Source organism: Drosophila kikkawai, chromosome 3L, assembly GCF_030179895.1.
Source record: "Drosophila kikkawai strain 14028-0561.14 chromosome 3L, DkikHiC1v2, whole genome shotgun sequence".
Classification (NCBI taxonomy): Eukaryota; Metazoa; Arthropoda; class Insecta; order Diptera; family Drosophilidae; genus Drosophila; species Drosophila kikkawai.
In genome coordinates, this window is record NC_091730.1 from 12,465,984 (window position 1) to 12,485,939 (window position 19,956).

Consider the following 19,956-nt stretch of genomic DNA (forward strand, 5'->3'; position numbering starts at 1 on the left):
ATCAATTTGTACATATTTTAGTAATAATATACAACATTTTAACGATAATTTACGAGTTAATTTACTAGAAAAATCAGTTAAGGTAAAGTCAAAAAGGGTAAACTATGTTTAAGAGCGCAGACAACCCCACGAACAAGAAAAATGATTTATCTTAAAAGAATTAAGTAATATCTACATCACATTTATTAATCAATTTTCTCTCACCCTAAGACTGTTGACAAATTACGGAATAAATTATAATAACACCCATTCTCTGGCTTAACCCCTTTTCACAAAATTTAACCAACCAAAGACTAGTTTCCCTTGAATAAAATCAATACCAATTTATGTGTGAGTGTGTGTTAAGCTTGAAATGAGGAAAACTTGATGAAAAACTCATAAACCAATAGAGCGAGCGTCCCCCTTTGACTAAAACTGCAAAGGCAACCCAGTCGGGGATAAATGCAAAGAAATTGCAGGGAGAGCTACGAAAAACAGGATAATTATTCAAACACTTTCAAAGTCACATACAGATACAAACGGGGTTCCCCCCTCTAACGGAAAACGCTGAATTGAAAATGGTTTTGGAAAAACTTTGTCGTTGCAAGAGACCGACAAAACTAAAAGGGGATGGTTTGGGTTTGGTTTTGTGTGTTTCGGGCTGTTCCTTGCTACTCTTCAGGATGATGCACTCCCGGGGAAGCGAATCGAAACGAAACGAGACGAGACTGAAAACAAAAAAACATATGCGGGACCTCACGACCGAACCATATCCTGTAAGCGGTCTGTGTGTACACACACATGCACATGTGTGTATATGTTTGCCAGACGAAATATAACTGAAAAGCAGGCGAAGGTTGTTCAACCAACCACCGCAGGAAAAGACCAAAAACAGGACGGGGATTCGGCGGAGGGGGAATGGCACAGCCTCTGCAGCAGCTGTTCCAAACAGTGGAGGGCTTGGAATGGGATCGCTATCGGCGCGTCGACGGCGGTATTGTGACTGGGATTGAGGAGTATCGTAAATAAAACTATGCATGTGCACTGCTTTCGATTTTGGCCTCTCGCACACACATATTTTTCGGTGGTTGGGCTCAGTCCAAAATCAAAAGTACAAGCACGAATACCATGCGGGAACTGAACTCCCCGGCTGAGATTAGCACAAGGATTGCGACCCGATCAAAATCAGATGGGGATTGTAAAGTGACAAAAAATACCAGGATGTAGAAGCTAGGAATACCCTCGACTTTCTTAAATAATAACTACAATGTATTTCAATTAAATAATCAATGTAATTAAGTCAACAATGTAGCAAATACAATGTATTTTATTACACATTAATTGCTTTATTCAAATTTAAATTCAAAACCCCAGACAGGTTGATATTTTTATTAGTTTTATGCTCAAAATAAACCATAACGTTCATGACCATAAACAATAAAGGCCATTAAAAGGTTCTAAATTGCTCTTCTTCCTCCTAAGTCGGCCTGTTGCCAGGGAACTGGAATGGGCCAAAACAAAGCCGAAGCCTAAAAATAACAGGAACGGGCTAAGCCAAGTCAGTCGGTGGTAGGTGAGTGAGCCTAGACCAGAGACACCTTGCCTTGCTGCTGACCAGGCCAAGACTCTGGATGCCAGGTTGAGGTCCAGGTCCAGAGATCCGCAGAGAGTCCACAGGCCGCCGCCGCACCGCAATTCGTGCAGGAAGCGGGTTTCGTCTCTCGATGCAGGCAAAAGGTTTACACTGTCTTTTTTTTTTTTCAGCCGCCCGTCGTCCACTTGTCCATCGGTCTGTCGGTCCGTCGTCTGCCTGCGCACCTCCCAAAACCAGTTGCAGGTAGTTTAAAGTAAAGCCCAAAGATCTTCGCTCATTCGCTCGTCTTTTGGGATACCTTATAGCATATTTCTTATGCGACTGCTGCGCAGCCCGAGTCCAAGTCTGTCCCGTCCCAGCGACCCGCACATACATACCGATATACCTACGGTTCGGATACAATATATATGTATATATATACTTATATATAATTCTCTGTCGTTTCTTGACTCTTTCGAGTCGGTTGCATTGGGAAAAATTCGTAGAACTTTGCCTAGGATTAATTGGTTGAATGTTTGTTGTTCTTGTTTCGTTAGCATCGTTCTTCTTTTTTTTTGTGTGTTTGGTTTCTAGAGTGCCATTTCTGGGAAACAAATTATAAATTGAGTAATCTAGCAGTAAGCATCGATTTCGGTTTTTTATTAGAATCATTTCAAGTGTTTTAAGTTGGGGGAGAGGCAGTTAAAATCAAGAGGTTTGAGTAATTGCAGCAGTGGAACATTTTTTTGGAAAAAGTTAACACAATTTCTGAAATAATTACAAATTTCTACACCCTTAAACTTAAATTTTCCCTAAGAAAAATGGACAAACTAATGTTACTAAAATACAAACAAACTTTTATAAGTTTATATTTTTACTTGGCCATGTTGGCCAACTTCAGCCGAAAACAAGAACTACTTAACGACCAGGCACTTCCTTCCGCGCCTCCAAACCACGCTTCACCTGCTCTTTCCACACAAACTTCCCCCTCACAGAACCAACCTCTCCACCCTCTAGAGCAGCACCACCTTTAACTAAGAAACCGTAAACAAAAATAAATAAATAAAAAAGACATGGCCTAGCCTAGGTCTGGGCCGGACGGGGGCCAGCTGCATCTAACAAGTTCGGCATTTGGCACTTGAATTTAACGCTTGATTGCATTCCAAGCCTAAGTTTCTGTCGCCCCCAAGTCGGACGGGATCTTTATATATATAAAAGCTGTATATAAGCAGCACAGCTGCCATAACTTCAACTTGCACAAGTTCAACTTTCTTGAATTAAAACAAAATTGAGTAGCAAAAGCCTGCAACTAAGGAACTTTTAGCAGAACTCAAACTGTAAAGTACTCACAACACTTAAATCTTTTGTATGAATGGAAAACAATAATTGGCGGTTATCCAAAAATACTTTACCAGTCTTTAATCTGAACATTTTCCTAGAGTTTCCTATATTACATATAATTCTGTTAATTTTAAAACTAAACTATAAAAGATCTTTAAATATGAGTCCCAGATATTAAGCTCAGAATAGTAATAGTGGGAATTGTGAATGCATATTAATATATATTGCTTAAGACACTGTCAGACCCACACGGTTAAGATGATGGCTTTGCAAAGCCAATTCAAACGTCAACGACTTCTTTCTGCGGGTTCCACTTTCAGTTGGCCAAAGGGAATCGGTGGCTTAACTTGGTCTTTTTCAGGGGAATGGGGGCTTTTAAGGGGATATACTCGTCGTACTCGAGCTGCTTCATGCGCCTCTCCTCATAGTTTGCCTTTCTACGCTCTATGTTTTCTTTTAGCTCAGCTCCTCCACTTGTGGCTCGTCTTCAGACTTCCTTGTGCCCAGACCCAGGCCCAGGCCCAGGTCCACAACCTCCACACTTCATCCCCATCCCCAATACCCGGCCGTGTGCCAGTTTTTCACTGGCTTCCCGGCGGACCAATGCCTCCTCCACCAACTCCGCGGACCGCAGAGCCCCACCGATAAACTGGCCTCACTTTGCGTTTTGATTATAGCCGGAAATGCCGTTTTACACGTGAATGAAATTTGTAAAAAGCAGCGTTGCCGAACTTCAGAGCCTACACTAAAAATAAATGGATGGGAAGCCGAATTTAAATATTAAATGGAAGCAAATTATTGGCTAGTCAAAACGTATGTGATTGCCATTGTGGATAGGTTGCTTCGTGGAGATCAATTTGCACCATTTTTCGGGTACTATTTTGTTTATTTTGTTATTTACTGAAAGTTAGAAATATTTTTAAATTTTACCGCAAACACAAAGGCCCTTTTAGAACCTCTTTTAACACCTTTTATTAAATTGATATGGGTTATGATATCACTAGGAGTGATTTTTAATTCTTGTGCCTAATACAGAAACATCTTTTGTACTTCCTGTTAGTTCAAGTGTAAATAAAAGCATTTTGAAAATGCTTAAATCTACATTTCACATTCTAGTTCTTTCAGTGAGTTACAAAACTAAACAGATGTAGCAGTTAGATATAAAGTTAAACCCGTTTAAGCAACAATTAATGTAAAAATTTTCGCAAAAAAATGCAAATCAAAGGAGAGTCAAGAGGAAAGGCAAAAACGAGGGAGATGGCAAAGTAAACGAGGCAAATGCAAGGGGAGAGAGTCCACGCTTAGGGTAAGAAATATATTATAGGAAAAATCCACCCTCGGGGGGCCAGGCCGAAACGTTGAAAACTGCACAAAGGCGCAAAATCATGAAGGACAGCTCGGGGCTCTGGACTGGGACTGAGACTGGGCTCAGAATTGAAATGGGTACGAGGTATGAGGATGTTGACGTTGCCTGCTGCACATAAAAAATACAACAACAACAACAAGAGCAACACAACATACAATCCAAAAGGGTTACAGAATCAAAGGCCTAAACAGAAGGTTGCTGAACCCACGGCGAGACCATGACAAAAAAGAACATTGCAAGGCAATGGGGTGTGCCTGAAAGTGGACCGAAGTTGCAAATACCCTTGCAGATATTTGTTTACATGTTTGTTTATATAAAAGCCAGTACGGTATTTTGTAAACATAACTAGCTATTCGAGTTGAAGGTATACAAAGTTACAAAGCAGCGAATACCATTACTTGGGGAACTAACGTACGGTTTTATAGAATAACTTTATTTATTATTTAAAGATTTGCAAGATTTGCTATATTTCTTTAAAAGTGCTTAGTCTCATTCGTTATTCACTTTATTATGCATTCTTTTATCAATAAACAATAGCAAAAAGTTTTAAAGAACCTTTCCTGATAAGCCTCTTTTAATATTTAACTATTTATTTAAATTCTGCAGAAATAATTATAGATATTGTATCTTTTTACCAACTAGATAGGTCCAGCCTAAACTTAATTGGAGATACAACTTTCCTTAACACCCACCGAAAGGGTATCCTTGCCTTTAATCAGAATTAATAAAGGATGATATGATCTTTTACTTACCAGACAACTCCGAATGCTCCATAGCCGATGGGACGATCCGGTTGGACATCCTGCGGAACGGCTGGCGGCTGATAATAGGGAGCCGCTGCGGCCAAGATTGCGCTGGCGCCCTGTGGCGCACCACCGGCAGCACCACCCTGTACCAGTGACATCGAAACGCTCATTGATGGACTACGCGGCAAGCTTTCCAAATAATTCGAGCAGCTGCACCCGCTGCTGGTTGTTGCTATCGGTGTTTCTGTTGTTTTGACTGTCTCGTGTTCCGATGGAGCTCAGTTCCGGGATGGTGGTGGTTTCGACTGTGGACTTGGATGTGGTTCTGGTTCTGGTTCTGTTGCTTCCAGAACTGGTGGTGACTGAGGTGGCGGTGGTGGTGGTGGTGCTTGGCTTGATGTGGGAGAAATGGTGTTGATTGCTCAATGGATGCCGCTGGGGGCTACTGATGGCCGCCATTCAATTGTTGGCCATTTGTTGCTGTTTGGTTGGCTTCTATTCTAATCTATTCAATGCTTTTCCGCTTCTTGTCGTGTTGTTAAAGTCCCTTATTGGACACTTTTTATTTATTTAAATGAGATTTTAGGACATTTTAGAGAACTGCAAAGAAGGAAAGATAAACAAACATTATTTGTTTAGGGGTTTTTGTTCACTAGTGATTAGTTAAAATGGTAAGTTCTTTGCAAGTTTGGAATGGAAATATCAATATTTTTAGATAAAAATATCGAAAATTGCAACTGTCAATTTTAAAGTATTACTTTTGCATACAAATTATTTCTTAAACAAAAAGATATATTCATAAATGGGCACACACATTAAAGCACAGTGTAATAATTTTTTATATTTTATTAATATTATATTTTATATAAATAATTAAAAAAATTTAAAGCTCAAAGGTTTACTAAAACAATTTAAATTACAACAAAGCTATTTACTTAATTTTTCAACTAGAACAAAAAAAAATTAATTACATTTAATTAAGGTTTCTGTCTACAATTTTGAGCTCTAGTTTTTTAAACCGGAAATATCCCGTTGCGTTGGTTCTCTGTACTTTAATTGCAATTACTTTTGTTTGCTTTTCAAATTTTTGGTGGCAAATAAAGCTGCACAAGAACAACAACACAAAAAAAAAAAAAACGAAAATTGAAAAACAGGAGAGAGGGATAACGAGAGAGCGCGAGAGAGAGGAGGATGTGAAAAGTGCCGTTAGCTGGCTGTCGCGACCGTGTATTACAATTGTAAGAGTGTGCTGTAAGTGTGTGCGCATGTGAGTGAGATTCTGCCGATTCCCGAATCTGAGTGAGATTTTTAGCTGCGCTGCCTGCGCGTGGCTATAAAAAGCCGCTCAAAAGCGCCATTTGAGCGGAGTGTGACAGCCAGTAAAAAGAAAAACCACACACAGTTTTTACACAATTTTAAGGAAAGCATTTGCCAGGCAAACCAAACACAATGCTGAGAAGAGCCAAGCCTCCGCCGCCAAACTCTCTCAGAAGACAACAACGGCAAACTCAAACTCAAACGAAATGCAATAAAAAAAAAAAACGGGACAAAAGAAATTTTTGCCCGGGGATAAATAATAATTCCCAGGGCTTCGTTTTTCCTAGATTTTCCTGGGGTAATTAAACTGGCGTTTCCACCTTTGATTTACCTTAAAAAATGCACAAATTATTTGAGCAGCGACGACGGCGGCAGCAGTTTTTCTTTTTGTTAATTTATTTTACTATTTCCGACTCTTCCGCATTTGTGGGAGCGAGACGGACGAAGAAACGCGCCGGGAAAGTGCGGGGGGAACTTTGTGCGTGTGTGTGAGGGAGAGAGAGCGATAGTGAGAGATAACAAGGTAAAAAACACTCGAACTGAATTTTGTAATTTTCTTAATTATTATTGTAAAAAAACGCCAGACGACTTTGTTGTTGTTTGTTGTTGTTGCTGCTGTGTTACTACTACTACTACGACCACGGCGGCTGCTCACACACACACACTGATACACAATAACACACCAAACACACGTACAATATGCAGCAGACAAACAAACAATTGCCTGGGTCACGTTTCTGGCTCTCTCGCAGCTTTTATTGCATTATCTTTGTTATCACACGGCCGCGGGGCGTGGCTGGGGGCGTGCACAGAACCCAGATGTAATTACTTTGGCTCTCCGGCTCTACGCGTTCTGTAGCTTCGATTTTCGATCACACGCGGCGTCTTTTCCAACGATTTCGTTCGTGTTTCGTGCGCTTCGCTGTCCCGTTGTTCCGCTGCGGTCGAAAGTTGAAAGAGAACTAGTGCTGGCAAAACATCGATGTTCGTCCGTAAAAGCATCGAAAAATCGATAGTGGAAAAAATCGATTTTTTGCCAGCACTAAAGAGAACTCCGTGAAATCCAGAGTGGGCAGCGCTGAACTGCTTGAGCAAGCAGTACTTCGATAGCACTATCGATATGTTCGTAGCTTTAGTGTCTGGTCACTCTGCACGTTTGTTTTGATTTTGTTTTTGGGCAACTTTGAAATGGACCACGCGATGAGCGATTTGAAGGAATTCATCACAGATTTGGTTGTTCCGCATCACCGCAGAAGCGTCAACATCAACCAGGACCACATCACCATGCTGGAGGGCAGTAAGATCAAGAAGCAGCACTCCCGCAAGCGGCGTGCCCACAAATCCACGACTCTCAGCCGGAAGGAGTACGCGAAGCTCGGATTGAATACACTGCCCACCAAGCAGATGAAGTACGAGGAAGCCCTGCCGCTGCATAATCTATGGAAAGGCTATGTCCGCGAACACCTGGCACTGCGAGAGGGCGGTGAGGTGCCCGAAGTCCACGATCCCCGCTACGATGAGTTCAGCAAGCAGCTGGTAAAACTGGATTTGCACGGCGCCAAGTTGAGAGTCACTCAGTCCAAGTGCAGCACGCTGGAGAACCTTTCCGGTATCTGTGTGATGGACACCAAGAATGTGCTGAAGCTGCTGGGCAAGGATCATCGTCTGCGAACCGTACCCAAGAGCGAGTGCGTTTTTGGCCTGAAGGTGGGCAACATGGAGTTCACCATCTTTGGACAGCATCTGAATATCCGACCGGCGGAGCGTAGTGTTAAGAAGATCAAGAACTTTGTGGAGCCCTTCATGTAGGTGGTTAAGGGATTGTATTTAGTATGAAGAATCAAATATAAGTAGCCTAGGTCTTGTTTTCCAGTGGAAAATATCCTGAAATCCCTGGATTTTTATGGAAAAAAAAGCTACATCTTTGCCAAAGCTTTATGTTTTCATTTTTCCTTTTTAATACATATATAAAACCGTACATTTAATGTTTTTCTTTTTGGGGAAATATCGCGCCGCGTTTCTTTTTGTTTTACTTTCTAGACATTTTCGTTTAGTCGTGAAGAGAGAGAGTGGGAGATTCCCTGGTATACCCAACGTCCTATGCAGCCGTCTTGGTCATGGTAATGACGGCGGATGGGACCAAGCCAAGCACCTCCAGCGGCTTCTCGTAATCCTCCTCGGCAAACAGTTGGCGCGGAAAGGTGGTCATCAGAGAGAAGGGTGTTTCAATGCCAGTCTTGACCTGAATAAACACGCGCACTGCCGATAGCTGTTCCTTGATATTGAAGGTCTCCTGGAGCGTGGAGCCATCCTGCAAACGAACCTGAATACGGGTTTCGGTGTAGACGCGCTGCGGAGATGTCACAGCCGGAGCCGGTGAACTGGCCGTGGTGGAGCTAACCGAGGGTGCTGGCTCCGAAATGCCCGCTTCCTTTTGTTCTCTGTGGGCAAGCGGTAATCAAAATTCTATGATTTTTTCCAATGAAACTGGAAAATAAACCTCACCTGGCCTTGCGTGCAGCCTTATCCGCCTCGATTTGAGCCCTCACCCGGTCGCGGGCCGCCTTCTCTTCGTCCTTTTCGCGCTTGCGCTGCTCCACGATTTTCTTCATTTCCAGCTCCTCCATGCGACGCTTGGCCTCTGTCATATCCTTGCCAGACTTGATGCGGTTCTTCTCCCGCTCCAGAGCGTCCACCTTTTCGCGCTCCTCACGCTCGATGCGCTTCTGCTTGAGTTTCTCTTCGATGAGAGCGAGCTGGGCCTTCTTCTCCTCCTCGGTGAGGGCCTTTTTCTCCTCCGTGGACTCGGAGAAGTTGCTGTGACCGGTCTTGGCGGCGTGATACTCCACTTCTGTGTGATCTTTAAGCACCTTGCCACAATCGTCGCATTTCAGAGATTTGGCCACGGCGGAACCCGAAGCAGCTTCGGCCGCGCCACTGCTGCTGGGAGCAGCTGAGGCCGCCGGGTCCTCCTTAGAAGTTGGGGGAACCCCGGTACCGGGACCCTTAGAATCGCCTGTGTTTTGACGTGGTATCTCCTCGTCGCCGTGGGCAAGCAGCCACTCCATGGCCGGCTCCACTCCCTTGTTGCTGGTTACTTGCAGAGCGTATTCCCTGCGGAAAAATCCAAGAAAGGAACCCACAAGTAAATTTTCGCAACTTGCCGGAAAGGGAGAATAAAATTCGGGGAAGTCCCCTATACTTACACGCGCTCCCGGGGGAAACCCATATCCATCAGGGTCTGTACGTCACTCATGGCGGTTGTGTTAAGCTTTCAAAACAATGTATTCGACTATAGTTTTTGCGTATTTACACAAAAATTTACAATGACACACAAAAACAAAGCCCTATGCGTAGTGTTGAAAAATGCGAATAGTGGCGACTAGAGAATAGTTCCTATATCGGTGTTGTGAATTATCGATAACTTAGTGGCGATAACTAAGGGGGGTTTAGCTATTTTATAACAAAAAAATAATAAAAATAAAAAACTAAAATATTCATGCAAATCATTAAATGTAAAAAAATTAATTTAGAATGTTCATAAAAAAGTGTTAAAAAATAATTAAAAACTATAACTTCAGAGCCAAAAATATTTTTAGCTAGCTCACAATAGTGACCACTATCGATAGTTTAACATCTATCGGTTTCCAACACTGCCGTCACTAACGAATTCGGCGTCCACAGCCAGGAAATTAGCTGCATTTTTGTTCGTCTTCACCGTAATAGTTTTCTTTCCACTACTTTAAAGATGTCGCCGAAATTCAAGACCAAAAAGATGGTTGTTAAAATTCCGCGCCACCCCTACTTCAACGTCCACAGCGAGCACAGCGTGGAGCGGGAGGTGGAGTACCAGGTGCGAAAGTGTCGCGTGAATTTGGAAAGGCTAAAGTCGACTACGGGCAATACGGCTCATCCTTTTCCCCTGAAACCGAAGCCGAAGAGATGCATTGTACGGGTGGCCAGGCTGCCGGACGTGGAGCGCAGCGAGATCTCCGTCACCCCGGCCAGTTCCATCATAAACTCTGACATAGACGAGGGTAAGGGTGAGAGGCGGCCTTGGAAAAGTACCCCAAACTAACTATTATTTACTTGCAGGCGCTGTTAGCGAGTAAGATGAGTTCTAATCACTCAAGAGAAACCTAAATGACTGGAAATAATCACCTATATTCATATATGTATGTAGTTCTACAGCAGAAGACTTGTGTGTTCTACAAAAGCATTACCATTTTTACTAAACCTACGAAACTCTATGGCTCTAGGGGTTTATACATCTAAACATTATCCAATAAATCACAATTTGATGTCAAACGACAGCGGTTTACTTATTTGGCTTGGAATATTCTTGAATTTAAATTTTTAAGGTGCATTGAATGTTATATGAAATGTGTTTACTGTTTTTTTTTGTTGCTTTATCAATTAAATTGAATTTAATTTAAGAACTTGGCATTATTAAAGTAAAGCTAGAGGCTTATGCTGTTTTGTGTATATTTATATTTACATAGTTATCTCCTGTAGATTTTCTTAAATATTTGTTTGCTTGTCGGCATACAATGTGCATCTATTATGAGAGTGTGTTGGTGTGCTTTACACTAAAAGAAACTAGGAGAGTAAAAGATTTATTTTAAATAATATACAATAGGCATATAAGTTTAGAATTTTGTTTTGTAGGGGTCCAAATCAGTACTAAACCATTTTAAGCTAAATCAAAATTAATTTTGTCTGACCATTTATAAATTTACGGAACATAAAACAATTTAATAAGTCTTTAAAATATTCTACGATTTTTTTTTAGATTTTAAAAATTACTGGAACTTATATGCTATCGATAACTTATGTTATCAAAATATAAAAAAAAAAAACATTATTAAAAATAAAAGCAAAACTCAAAACAATTTAATTAAATGAAATAAATTAAATTTAATTCCTTTTCAAAAATATCAAAATTTATATAGCTAGCCGCCTTATTTTTAAAAATTGAATACATTTGTAAATATCGATATTTATTCATCATACCATCTCTAGGGGAGAGTCAGCTGTCAGCAGTGAAAAATTTCTGGAATAACAAAACAGGCAAAATTACCCGTTTCCGTTTTCGTAGCCGGAAAAAATTGGAACAACCGATTCAAAATCATGAACTGGCACAAGGGCAGCATAGCGGAGGCCGTGGCAGAATCAAAGGCCAAGGATGCCATCTTCGTTGTCTTTATTGAGGGTAAAAAAGAATGCATTAAACTCCTTATATTCACCACGTCATTATTGGGAAAACTCTTTTCTTAGGCAAGGATGAGCTATCCGCCAAGCTGGAACGATTCGTGGACGATGTAAGGGTCCGTTCACGCCTGGAGACCGCCGACTTTGTGACCATCAAAGTCCAGGGAAACAGCTCTGCCTACGGACAGTTCATGTCGCTATGTGAGTATCGATTACTGCCGAGTCACTCTCCCTTTTTATTAACAAGTTTGTTTACTTTTTTTTGCAGACAAAGTTGTGCCCATTCCCTCGCTTTTCTTTATCGGCAAGTCGGGCACTCCTTTGGAAATAGCCACCGGAATTACGGAGAGTGTGGAAGAGCTAATGGTCAAGATCGACAAGGTTTTGGTTCTGGCAGGGAAACGAACGGAAACGTCGTCAGCAGCCAGTTTAGCCACCTCCTTTGTGGAGGAATTGAATCCCACTGAAGTCAGAAGCTTTGCCGGTGCCGATGACTCGACCAGTTTAAGCAAGGACGAGGCATTCGAGGAAACGCCGGAAAGTCAAAATGCTTCAGAGAGTCCCAAGTCCGTCGAAGTGGTTTTTACCTCGGTTCCGAATCCGAGTTTACAGGTAGAGGAGTCCAAGGTGAATCAGTCAACTGCTCCAGCTTTTGCCAGCATTTCGTCGATATCCATTGAATCGTCAGCGTCCAACGTGGGGGAAACCCAGCAGGCCACGGCGTCTGCAAAGGCGGCAGCCAGTAAAATGGACACTGCCACCACATCTGGAAATGTTGCCTCGAATTTGGCTGCCTCTTCAATCCTACCCTCAGTACCTTTGCTCTCGGCAGCTGTACCAGTTGCTCAGGTACAGGGAACTGCACAGGAACAGGTTCCAGAAGAGATAGCACCAACAGATTCCGAAACGCGAATGTTGGAGGTACAGAATTTGTTGGAGCAGAAACGCCGCGAGCGACTGGAGGAGGAGAAGCGGCAGGAGAAGGAGAACGAGCTAAGGCGGCGCAGGGAGGGAAGGCAGGCGCAAAGCCAGCAGGCTCTGGCCAAAGAGCAGGAACTCAAGAATATGCAGGTAATAGAAACCAATTATAAGCAAAATATAGTTTGCAGTACAGGGAAAACCCTTTATCATTCCCCTAGGAACGCATTCGTCGCGAGAGGCAGGAGGAGCAGGAGGCCAGGGAACGTATCCGAGCACAGATCGCCGCCGATCGGGCAGAGCAGGCGCACCGCAACCAAATCGAGGCGGAGGCCAACAGCACAACCACCTCGTTGGCTGGCGCCAGCACCACAGAGCCCTCGGTTTACTCTGTGGACGAAACGCGTCTGCAGATCCGCCTTCCCGGTGGCATCAATCACACGAAATCATTTCCAGTTGGCGAGGTGCTGGGCACCGTGCGCATTTTTGTCCGCAATGAACTGTTGGCGGCCAGCGATGTCCACGATTTCACTTTGGCCACCAGTTATCCTCGACGGGAGTTCCAAAAGGAGGATGAGGCCAAGACGCTGAGAGAACTGAAATTGGTGCCCAATGCCGTGGTTTTGGTGCTGGCCAAGGAGCATGTGAATCGCGTGGTGCGCAGCGGTAGCTCCCTGGTGACCATGCTGATTACGGCCATCTGGGCAATGCTCACACCGGCGGCCAAGGCTTTGGACTATATCCACAAGATGGGCTTGCGTCCCCTTACCCAGAGGTTAAGCGCTATGGTGGCCAATATCCGGGGGACAACAGATCGGCAGGACAATGTGGGAGGAGCTGTCCAGGGCGATGCGTGAGTACTATGAATGGGGTTTGCCAGTTTTAATACTTCTAACTAACTAATTCTCAGTGCCGCCCGTCGCAATATGGATATGTTCACCCTGCGACCACCTCCGCCTCCTGGTTACAACTACGAACAGCCAGAGGACATAGCATCGGGGTCAACTTCCACTCCCCAGCCACAGCCGGGCACAGGCAGTACTCCGCAACCCCAGCCCACTAGCAGCAGCAGCCAGGGTGCAGGCTCCTCGCAGGAGTTCCAGCAGCGTCCAGGCGGATATCGGTATGGTGGCCCAAACATTCGACGGCTGCAGGATACAAACAAGGACGATGAAAAGGATAAGGCCACGTACAATGGCAACTCCACGCAGCAGCAGTAGGCTGACTCCCTATCCCCATATCCTTAGTCCATAGATATCACACCTATAAAATAGCCTGTTATTCTAAATTATAAATTAAAACAATTCAAGAATATATATATCAATTCAATGTTTTTTTTTTTAATTTGAAACAAAATGTGAGCCTTAGTAGCTAGGACGATAAACACGATGGTGGAAACTGATATAATTAGTTCATTATAATTATTAAAAGTTGAAGAGGGAGTCGATATATCATACGGCGATTATATTGAAAATATCTTTGTTATTTAAATATCAATAAAAGAGAAGATATAAAATTTTAATTAAATTTCATTTTTAACGATTATTAAATCTTTAAAATAGAGCTCAAAATCAAATCGATTAATATCGATAATTAATATATTTGTAGATAAAAAATCGATTTTTTGTATATATTTGTAGAATTTTTTAGAAAGATTGATTGACTCAAAATAGACTTATTTCCAGCTCTATTTTAAAACTTAATTTTAGATAACCTCCGATATATCAAACAGAATATCGATTTATCATGTAACAAACCAAATCAAAAACAGCTTTTTAGTGTAAAAATCAAGGAATTTGTTTAATTGAACAAAATGAAGGCTTACTAATTAATATAAAGATATTTTAGATATCCGCCAGTATGTTTAATCGATGATATAGTATCAACAAAAAAGAGCTTACAAACTAGAAGAATAGAAAGCTGATAGAGATTTTTAAGAAAGGGAACTTTTTATCATTAGTTTTAAGCCGTTCCATAAAAATAGATTAAAAACAGGTGCATACAAAATATGATCAATGGATAAATGGAAATAAGGTGATTAGATGATGAAACCATTTGCATAAAATTCACTAAATTTGAAGCTATTTACGTTTATGATTGTTCACCTCCGCCGCTGGATCGTGTACGTCAAATCAGTGGATGAATAGAAACAAGGGTGGAGTTAACCATCAAGTCCTCCTAAGGCGCGCCTCGAAAATACTATACAATAATGTGTAAGATCATGTGTCCAAAGCCCCCAGTCCCATTTGCCGTTTACAAGGTGAACCACATGAGGAACTGCAGCAGCTTGTAGACATTAACCAGTGGGAACTTCCAATCCCTTTTCCTCTGCAGCGGTGGCACCAAACTCGGGTAGTGGACGAGGCTACCGATATGGCAATTGGTGGTGATATTGCCACCGGGATAGACAATTGTTACCGCATCGCCCTGCTTCACGCCATCGCAATCGATCAGCTCCAGCGTCTTGCTGAAGCAGATGCGAATCTCCGAGAGGTAACTGATGCTGTGCTTGTTATCAAACATGCAGTGGATCGACGGATTCTTCCCCAGCGCCTTCACAATGGCATTGTTGATCGCTGTGACCGTGTTGTTGGAGTCCGGGTGTATGTCCGAGGCGTCCAGGATGCGCGACATAATGTAATCCTCTCGCCAAATCAGTCCTTGCTCAAAGTACTTGAGCTCATTGTCCAGGGCTTCGATGCGCATGGCGCAGGTGCCGTGCTTCTGCCACTCGTGCTTCCACAGCCACTCCTGTGTGTCCTCGCCCTTGAGATCCGGCCAGAAGGTCTCCAGGCGATCCGAGATGGGTTCCAGCTTCTCCGGACTGAAGCTCGCAGAGTTGTTGCAGAAATTCGGCCCAAACTGATGCAGCTTCGTTGGCCAAATGCCGTGAATAGTCCAGAACTCCTTCTTCTGCGGCAGCGAGCACTCCTGATCGGGATTATCCTCGCGCCAGTGATAGCATGTGGTCACCGGCCACTGCTGGGTGAAAATCAGCACGTCCCAGTCATTGTTCTCAACGCGGTTCCACTTTTCTCCATCCAGCAGGGCGTCGTCGTCATCGTAGGGGAACCTCAGCTCGAAATCCTCACCGCCAGTCATCGTGGGGTCTCGTTTCGCCTGCTGCTTCTCCAGCGACGTTGATTCATCCGACGATTCCGATGTGTCGCTAGAAAGGGGGAAAAACATGAGCTCTTGAGTAATTCGCATCGATTTTGCAGAGTTCTTTGTCTGTTGCCTATCACGCAAGGGGGCTTCTAGGTCAACCTTGAACTTCACTCAGCTCCTGGATCGCTATATATGTGTACTTTGTATAGCTTTGCTGCAGGACGTGTATTGCAGGGCAGGATGAAGTGGGGAGTCCGGGAAAGTTTGCCCCAAATATCGTGGCGTTTCTCGGTTTTCTACGGCTGTTAACTCACCTAATGGGCGTGGATTTGATGGCCACAAGGCAGCAGGCCAAAATGGCCCATATTAGAAGCTGCTGGCTCTGCATTTTCTTGTAAAATAAAAATAATAATAAACTGCGATGCAAAAACCTTCGATGGCGCTATCGATGTATCGATATTTAGTTATGTGACTTGATATCGATTTCGGACATCTCGTAAAGTTTAGTATATTTATCGACCTACCGAACTTTAATACTAAAAAATCGATTTCTCAAGCGCCACTTTTGAATTAAGTGAAAATAAGTTGTTCTTAAATAAAATGCTACAATTTATGAAATTTTAAGTCTTAAACTTATTTCTTTATATAAAAATAACCGTTTAATAGAAATGCCACATTATTTTATATGATAATGGTTGAATTTCGGAATACCGTAAATGATTTGAGGGGAAAATCTTAAAACTAATCATTTATATCAATAACAATTAACTTTGGCTCCTCTTTTTTAATTTTAAACTATTATTAAAAATGCTTGAGGTCAAATGTTTCCAGTTGCTTAGCCATAAAACCCATTAATTTTAGACACTCATTAACTTTATGAGCACTTAGCTAAAATGAGACCCGACCCACGTTGGTTAATAAATTCCCTAGACTTTATCGCTAATTGAAATAGAAAAATAAGAAGAGAGAACTGTATCGGCTGATTAGGATTTATGAAATACTTCGCCAGCTTGTCTACTCGGGCTTTCAGCCGGAGTCAGTGTCTTGAAAATCCCCTGGTTACGTTGATAAGATTCCGAATTGAGTATTCTTTTGTTTTTCCTTTTGGTTTTTAGTCATCATCCAACTTTAATTAGTGACAACGATAATTACACATTGCAATGTACCTATTCTGTTGCCTTTTATCTGGTGTTCTGTTGTTGACTTCTGTTGAAAACCCAATGACTACGGCCAACAGCAGCAGCAACAAATCAATGACAACTATGAATCGAACAAATACATTGGCAGCAACAACAAATGGTGACAAGAATATTGCTTAGCAATTGATTATTGCTTAACTGTACTTTGTACTTTTGATGATCCCACAGAAAAACATGGGTGGCGGTGGGCCTAGTACAAGTAGTTAAGGGGGTTGTATTAGGTGAGTGACCAGCTGTCGGAATACTAGATAAATAGGGTAAAGCTGTCACACTTAATGCCCCATAATTGTGAGGGGTAACAGGAGGGAATAGGAGTTGTATTAGGTGTTGTCGAATAATAAATATATATAAGAAAAATTATAATAATAATATTAAGAAGTCTAGATATTATATTACAATTTATTTACAATAGTTTTCCTTTGTAAAAAGTTTTTCTTACAAAAGGAAACTATTGTAAATCAAATTTTAATTTATAAATTCAATAGTATAACTATATTTATAATATGCAAACAATATACAATTTTTGTTAAATAAACTAAAAATATGTTTCCCTTATAGATAAGAAAAATTCCCATACAGCTATAGAAGGCTTCGAAGTGGAGAAAATTATATGAAACCTAATGATTGTTTGTATAAATATTTATTTAAATATTTGCAAAGTCGAATAAATATTTAAAATGTTTGTTCTATTTAAATTTTAATTTCCAAATAAAATTAAACCTCTAACAAAAGTTTTTTAAATAATTTTGTACAGGGTAAATCTAGTGAGTAACAAAAGTCTAGGTCTCTATGCTATTTCCGTTCATGTTTTATCAATTTATCAAATTCAATTAGTTCGATTCCGGGCGATAAAACTCATTTACATGACGAACGAACTTCTAATCTATACCCCTCGCTGTCCCTGGGACACCTTTTCGCCGCATTGAAACCAATTCCCGCTCATGTCTGGGGATTTTATCAAACAACATTTGTGATTATTTTCGTGTCATGTTTTTGTAAGCCTGTTTGGATGGCGAACGAGCGAGCGGGCGGCAGGCTTTTATGCAGATTTCTGAGTGGGGACTTTTGTTTGATGACAAATTAATTTAATAATAATAACAGCTGCAAAAACATTTCGTAATCAATTTTTGCCACGAGAACCTAACAATTATCCTCGATGTACAATCAATTAATGTTGTCTTTCAGCTGGCGGCCCCCTAATGAGATTTACTTGTGTGTCCTTCGGCTGATTTTGCTCTAAATCGTGGAAAATGGTTTTCTCTTTCGTTTGCCGCCACAACTTTCATTTCCTGGGGGTGAATAATAAATTTAAAAAATGTGACTTTTTCGTTTTTTTTTTTGTTGCAACCTTTCTTTATAATCAACGCCATCATCATCATCAACATTGGCAGCATTGACAGAGGGGATTCCCCTCAAGACTTGACTCCATCATCTTTGTTTTTTTTTGTTGGGGGGGAGAAGCCATCATCTCTCTTTTTCCCTCTCTTTCTGACTTTCTCCTTTCTCTCTCTCCATTTTGCGCCTGCGCAAGCCATCAAGAGAGGCCTGGATTTTGTGGGCGGAGCTACTTGGCTTTTATATAGGATTTTCCAGCGCGGGGAACTCCCGGTAATTGCTTCAATTTGCCGTACATATCCGGATCCGCTTCGCTTTCCCCCGGGTCGCCTCTATTTTTCCAGCTTCCTTTTCGCTTTCCTTGTTTTTGTGCAATTGCTGTGTGTAAATGGCATGAGAATGATAATTGTAGCAATTATAATATTAAATTGGGAGATCATGGCTCACAGGGTTTTGCCTCTCCACCCACACCCCCTTTTCGTTGAGTTTTTATGTAGCATACTTTTTTGCTGTCATCCTGGCAGCTCTACCTCCCTGCTCTACCCCATCGGTCCTTGGGGGATTTTTCACTCTCGAGTGCTGCTGTGTATTCTGCCGGATTTGTTTGTTAATTAGAATTCTAGCGTTGAAATTAAAATGCTCACTCCAAAGCGGAAAGAGGGGGTCTGGAAAACTGTCGGAAAAACTTCAACTAGTTTTTCGGGGCGTTGGCTCTGCTGCTGCTGCCCGTTGGGAATGCGCCTCCTGCTGTCGCTTTTTATTATTTGTCTGCCTCCGTTCTTAATTACTGCAGTTTATTTTCTAAGTGAGACTAATTAACAGGCGATTCGCAGCATTGCGGCACATTTTACTCGTTTTCGTCCAAAGATTTTCACTTCGGTTGTGTGTGTGTGAGAGCGGTCAACATTTCTGGCTAGTTAGTTGGTTGTGATAGCTTTGGACTTAAAAGTTTTTCGACAGACATCCGGCCACTTTTTCTGCTCGCATGTAAAGTCCTGCGGCTGAAAGTTGTTGCAAGTCTCTTCCAATTAGTTGGGTCACTTTGGTAGTGGCATATGTGGAGCAAAGTCATCAAAAGTTGACTCATTTTTTGGGTTTAATTACGAGTTGGTTTAAAAAGTAAAGTTGGTGTCTTATTGAAATTTATTGGGAACAAATTTAATAACATTTTGATACTTTATTTCATTAATTTGAAAAGTTAAAGAAGCAATTTTAATTATTTATTCAATTTAATTATATATAACTTAAAGTTTAGTCCATTAAATATCCCCTGTAACTTGTGGCGAGCTAAACTAGACATTGATTTGCCACCTCGGGTCGTGCAATCGTACCTGCGATCCCCCTTTCCCCTTTATCCATTAACTATGCCACAAATTTACGTTATTAGTGCAGCATTAGGCACTCGGCGCTAATTATCAACACTGTCTGAGGCGCAAAAAGCCCGCTTAACCTCCACCTATCCACCTATTTGGTATCCTTGGTATCCTTGGTCCGCCATCAGCAACAGTCCACCATCATTTGGCATTTGAATGGCGCCCATTTCAGCACCAACCCCCAACCTGCAGCCCAACATAAAACATGGCCAACACACACACACATACACACTGACAGGATACCCACCCACTCCCACACACACACACACACACAGAGCACAACCCTCGCACGTTAATGAACGTAAAATTCACTTAATTCCAACTTTAGCCATGAATTAAGCACGACAAATGGACGCTAAGAGGATGGTAAAGTGGGAAATGGTACGATAAGCGCACTGGAGGGGTGGCTTTTCACCCAGTAAAGTAGTGGGTGTAATGTCCTGCTCCTTTTATCCCCCGCATCCCGCGTATAAATAAGCACAAAGACGTG

The 19,956-nt window shown here is 42.0% G+C and overlaps 6 protein-coding genes across 7 annotated transcripts in view; 3 read left to right on the top strand and 3 right to left on the bottom strand.

Moving 5' to 3' along the window:
• The window catches only part of nmo (serine/threonine-protein kinase nemo), a 76,746-nt gene extending 69,459 nt beyond the window's left edge, over nt 1-7,287 (bottom strand). For both annotated transcript variants that reach the window (XR_001770558.3, XM_017161102.3), the window contains exons 1-2: nt 6,654-7,287; nt 5,012-5,605 (exon numbers count right to left, since the gene is read on the bottom strand). Coding sequence is in view for 1 of the 2 variants with exons in the window: in XM_017161102.3 (XP_017016591.1) it covers nt 5,012-5,175 (164 nt within the window). In the remaining variant the exon portion in view is untranslated. The remainder of the gene's footprint in view (nt 1-5,011; nt 5,606-6,653) is intronic.
• Nucleotides 7,288-7,472: 185 nt separating this feature from the next.
• Pop4 (ribonuclease P/MRP subunit POP4) lies at nt 7,473-8,300 on the top strand. The gene has a single exon (XM_017161182.3). It carries the CDS (start codon nt 7,511-7,513, stop codon nt 8,129-8,131), a length of 621 nt encoding a protein of 206 aa, XP_017016671.1. The 5' UTR covers nt 7,473-7,510; the 3' UTR covers nt 8,132-8,300.
• LOC108070608 (UBX domain-containing protein 1-B) lies at nt 8,244-9,691 on the bottom strand. The gene is made up of 3 exons (XM_017161181.3): nt 9,529-9,691; nt 8,828-9,436; nt 8,244-8,763 (listed from the first exon to the last, which is right to left on the bottom strand). Exons 1-3 carry the CDS (start codon nt 9,576-9,578, stop codon nt 8,421-8,423), a joined length of 1,002 nt encoding a protein of 333 aa, XP_017016670.1. The 5' UTR covers nt 9,579-9,691; the 3' UTR covers nt 8,244-8,420.
• Nucleotides 9,692-9,971: 280 nt separating this feature from the next.
• On the top strand, nt 9,972-10,630 carry HP4 (Heterochromatin protein 4). Its single transcript, XM_017161080.2, has 2 exons — nt 9,972-10,359; nt 10,418-10,630. The coding sequence occupies exons 1-2, from the start codon at nt 10,071-10,073 to the stop codon at nt 10,432-10,434; spliced, it is 306 nt and encodes a 101-aa protein (XP_017016569.1). The 5' UTR covers nt 9,972-10,070; the 3' UTR covers nt 10,435-10,630.
• A 707-nt stretch (nt 10,631-11,337) lies between these two features.
• LOC108070601 (UBX domain-containing protein 4) lies at nt 11,338-13,775 on the top strand. The gene is made up of 5 exons (XM_017161172.3): nt 11,338-11,534; nt 11,600-11,734; nt 11,802-12,604; nt 12,673-13,304; nt 13,362-13,775. The coding sequence occupies exons 1-5, from the start codon at nt 11,453-11,455 to the stop codon at nt 13,669-13,671; spliced, it is 1,962 nt and encodes a 653-aa protein (XP_017016661.1). The 5' UTR covers nt 11,338-11,452; the 3' UTR covers nt 13,672-13,775.
• On the bottom strand, nt 13,766-16,011 carry RNaseX25 (Ribonuclease X25). The gene is made up of 2 exons (XM_017161173.3): nt 15,874-16,011; nt 13,766-15,620 (listed from the first exon to the last, which is right to left on the bottom strand). Exons 1-2 carry the CDS (start codon nt 15,945-15,947, stop codon nt 14,705-14,707), a joined length of 990 nt encoding a protein of 329 aa, XP_017016662.1. The 5' UTR covers nt 15,948-16,011; the 3' UTR covers nt 13,766-14,704.
• Between the last annotated feature and the right edge of the window lie 3,945 nt (nt 16,012-19,956).

Bases quoted from the DNA above. Each gene is read 5' to 3' on its own strand.
- Pop4 (XM_017161182.3), top strand. From the start codon at position 7,511: ATGGACCACGCGATGAGCGATTTGAAGGAATTCATCACAGATTTGGTT.
- LOC108070608 (XM_017161181.3), bottom strand. From the start codon at position 9,578: ATGAGTGACGTACAGACCCTGATGGATATGGGTTTCCCCCGGGAGCGC. The intron at 9,437-9,528 runs GTAAGTATAGGG...ATTTTTCCGCAG, and splicing joins GGTTTCCCCCGGGAGCGCGT to GGAATACGCTCTGCAAGTAA. The intron at 8,764-8,827 runs GTGAGGTTTATT...GCTTGCCCACAG, and splicing joins AAGGCTGCACGCAAGGCCAG to AGAACAAAAGGAAGCGGGCA.
- HP4 (XM_017161080.2), top strand. From the start codon at position 10,071: ATGTCGCCGAAATTCAAGACCAAAAAGATGGTTGTTAAAATTCCGCGC.
- LOC108070601 (XM_017161172.3), top strand. From the start codon at position 11,453: ATGAACTGGCACAAGGGCAGCATAGCGGAGGCCGTGGCAGAATCAAAG. The intron at 11,735-11,801 runs GTGAGTATCGAT...TTTTTTTTGCAG, and splicing joins CGGACAGTTCATGTCGCTAT to ACAAAGTTGTGCCCATTCCC. The intron at 13,305-13,361 runs GTGAGTACTATG...ACTAATTCTCAG, and splicing joins GGAGCTGTCCAGGGCGATGC to TGCCGCCCGTCGCAATATGG.
- RNaseX25 (XM_017161173.3), bottom strand. From the start codon at position 15,947: ATGCAGAGCCAGCAGCTTCTAATATGGGCCATTTTGGCCTGCTGCCTT. The intron at 15,621-15,873 runs GTGAGTTAACAG...CCCCCTTTCTAG, and splicing joins ATCAAATCCACGCCCATTAG to CGACACATCGGAATCGTCGG.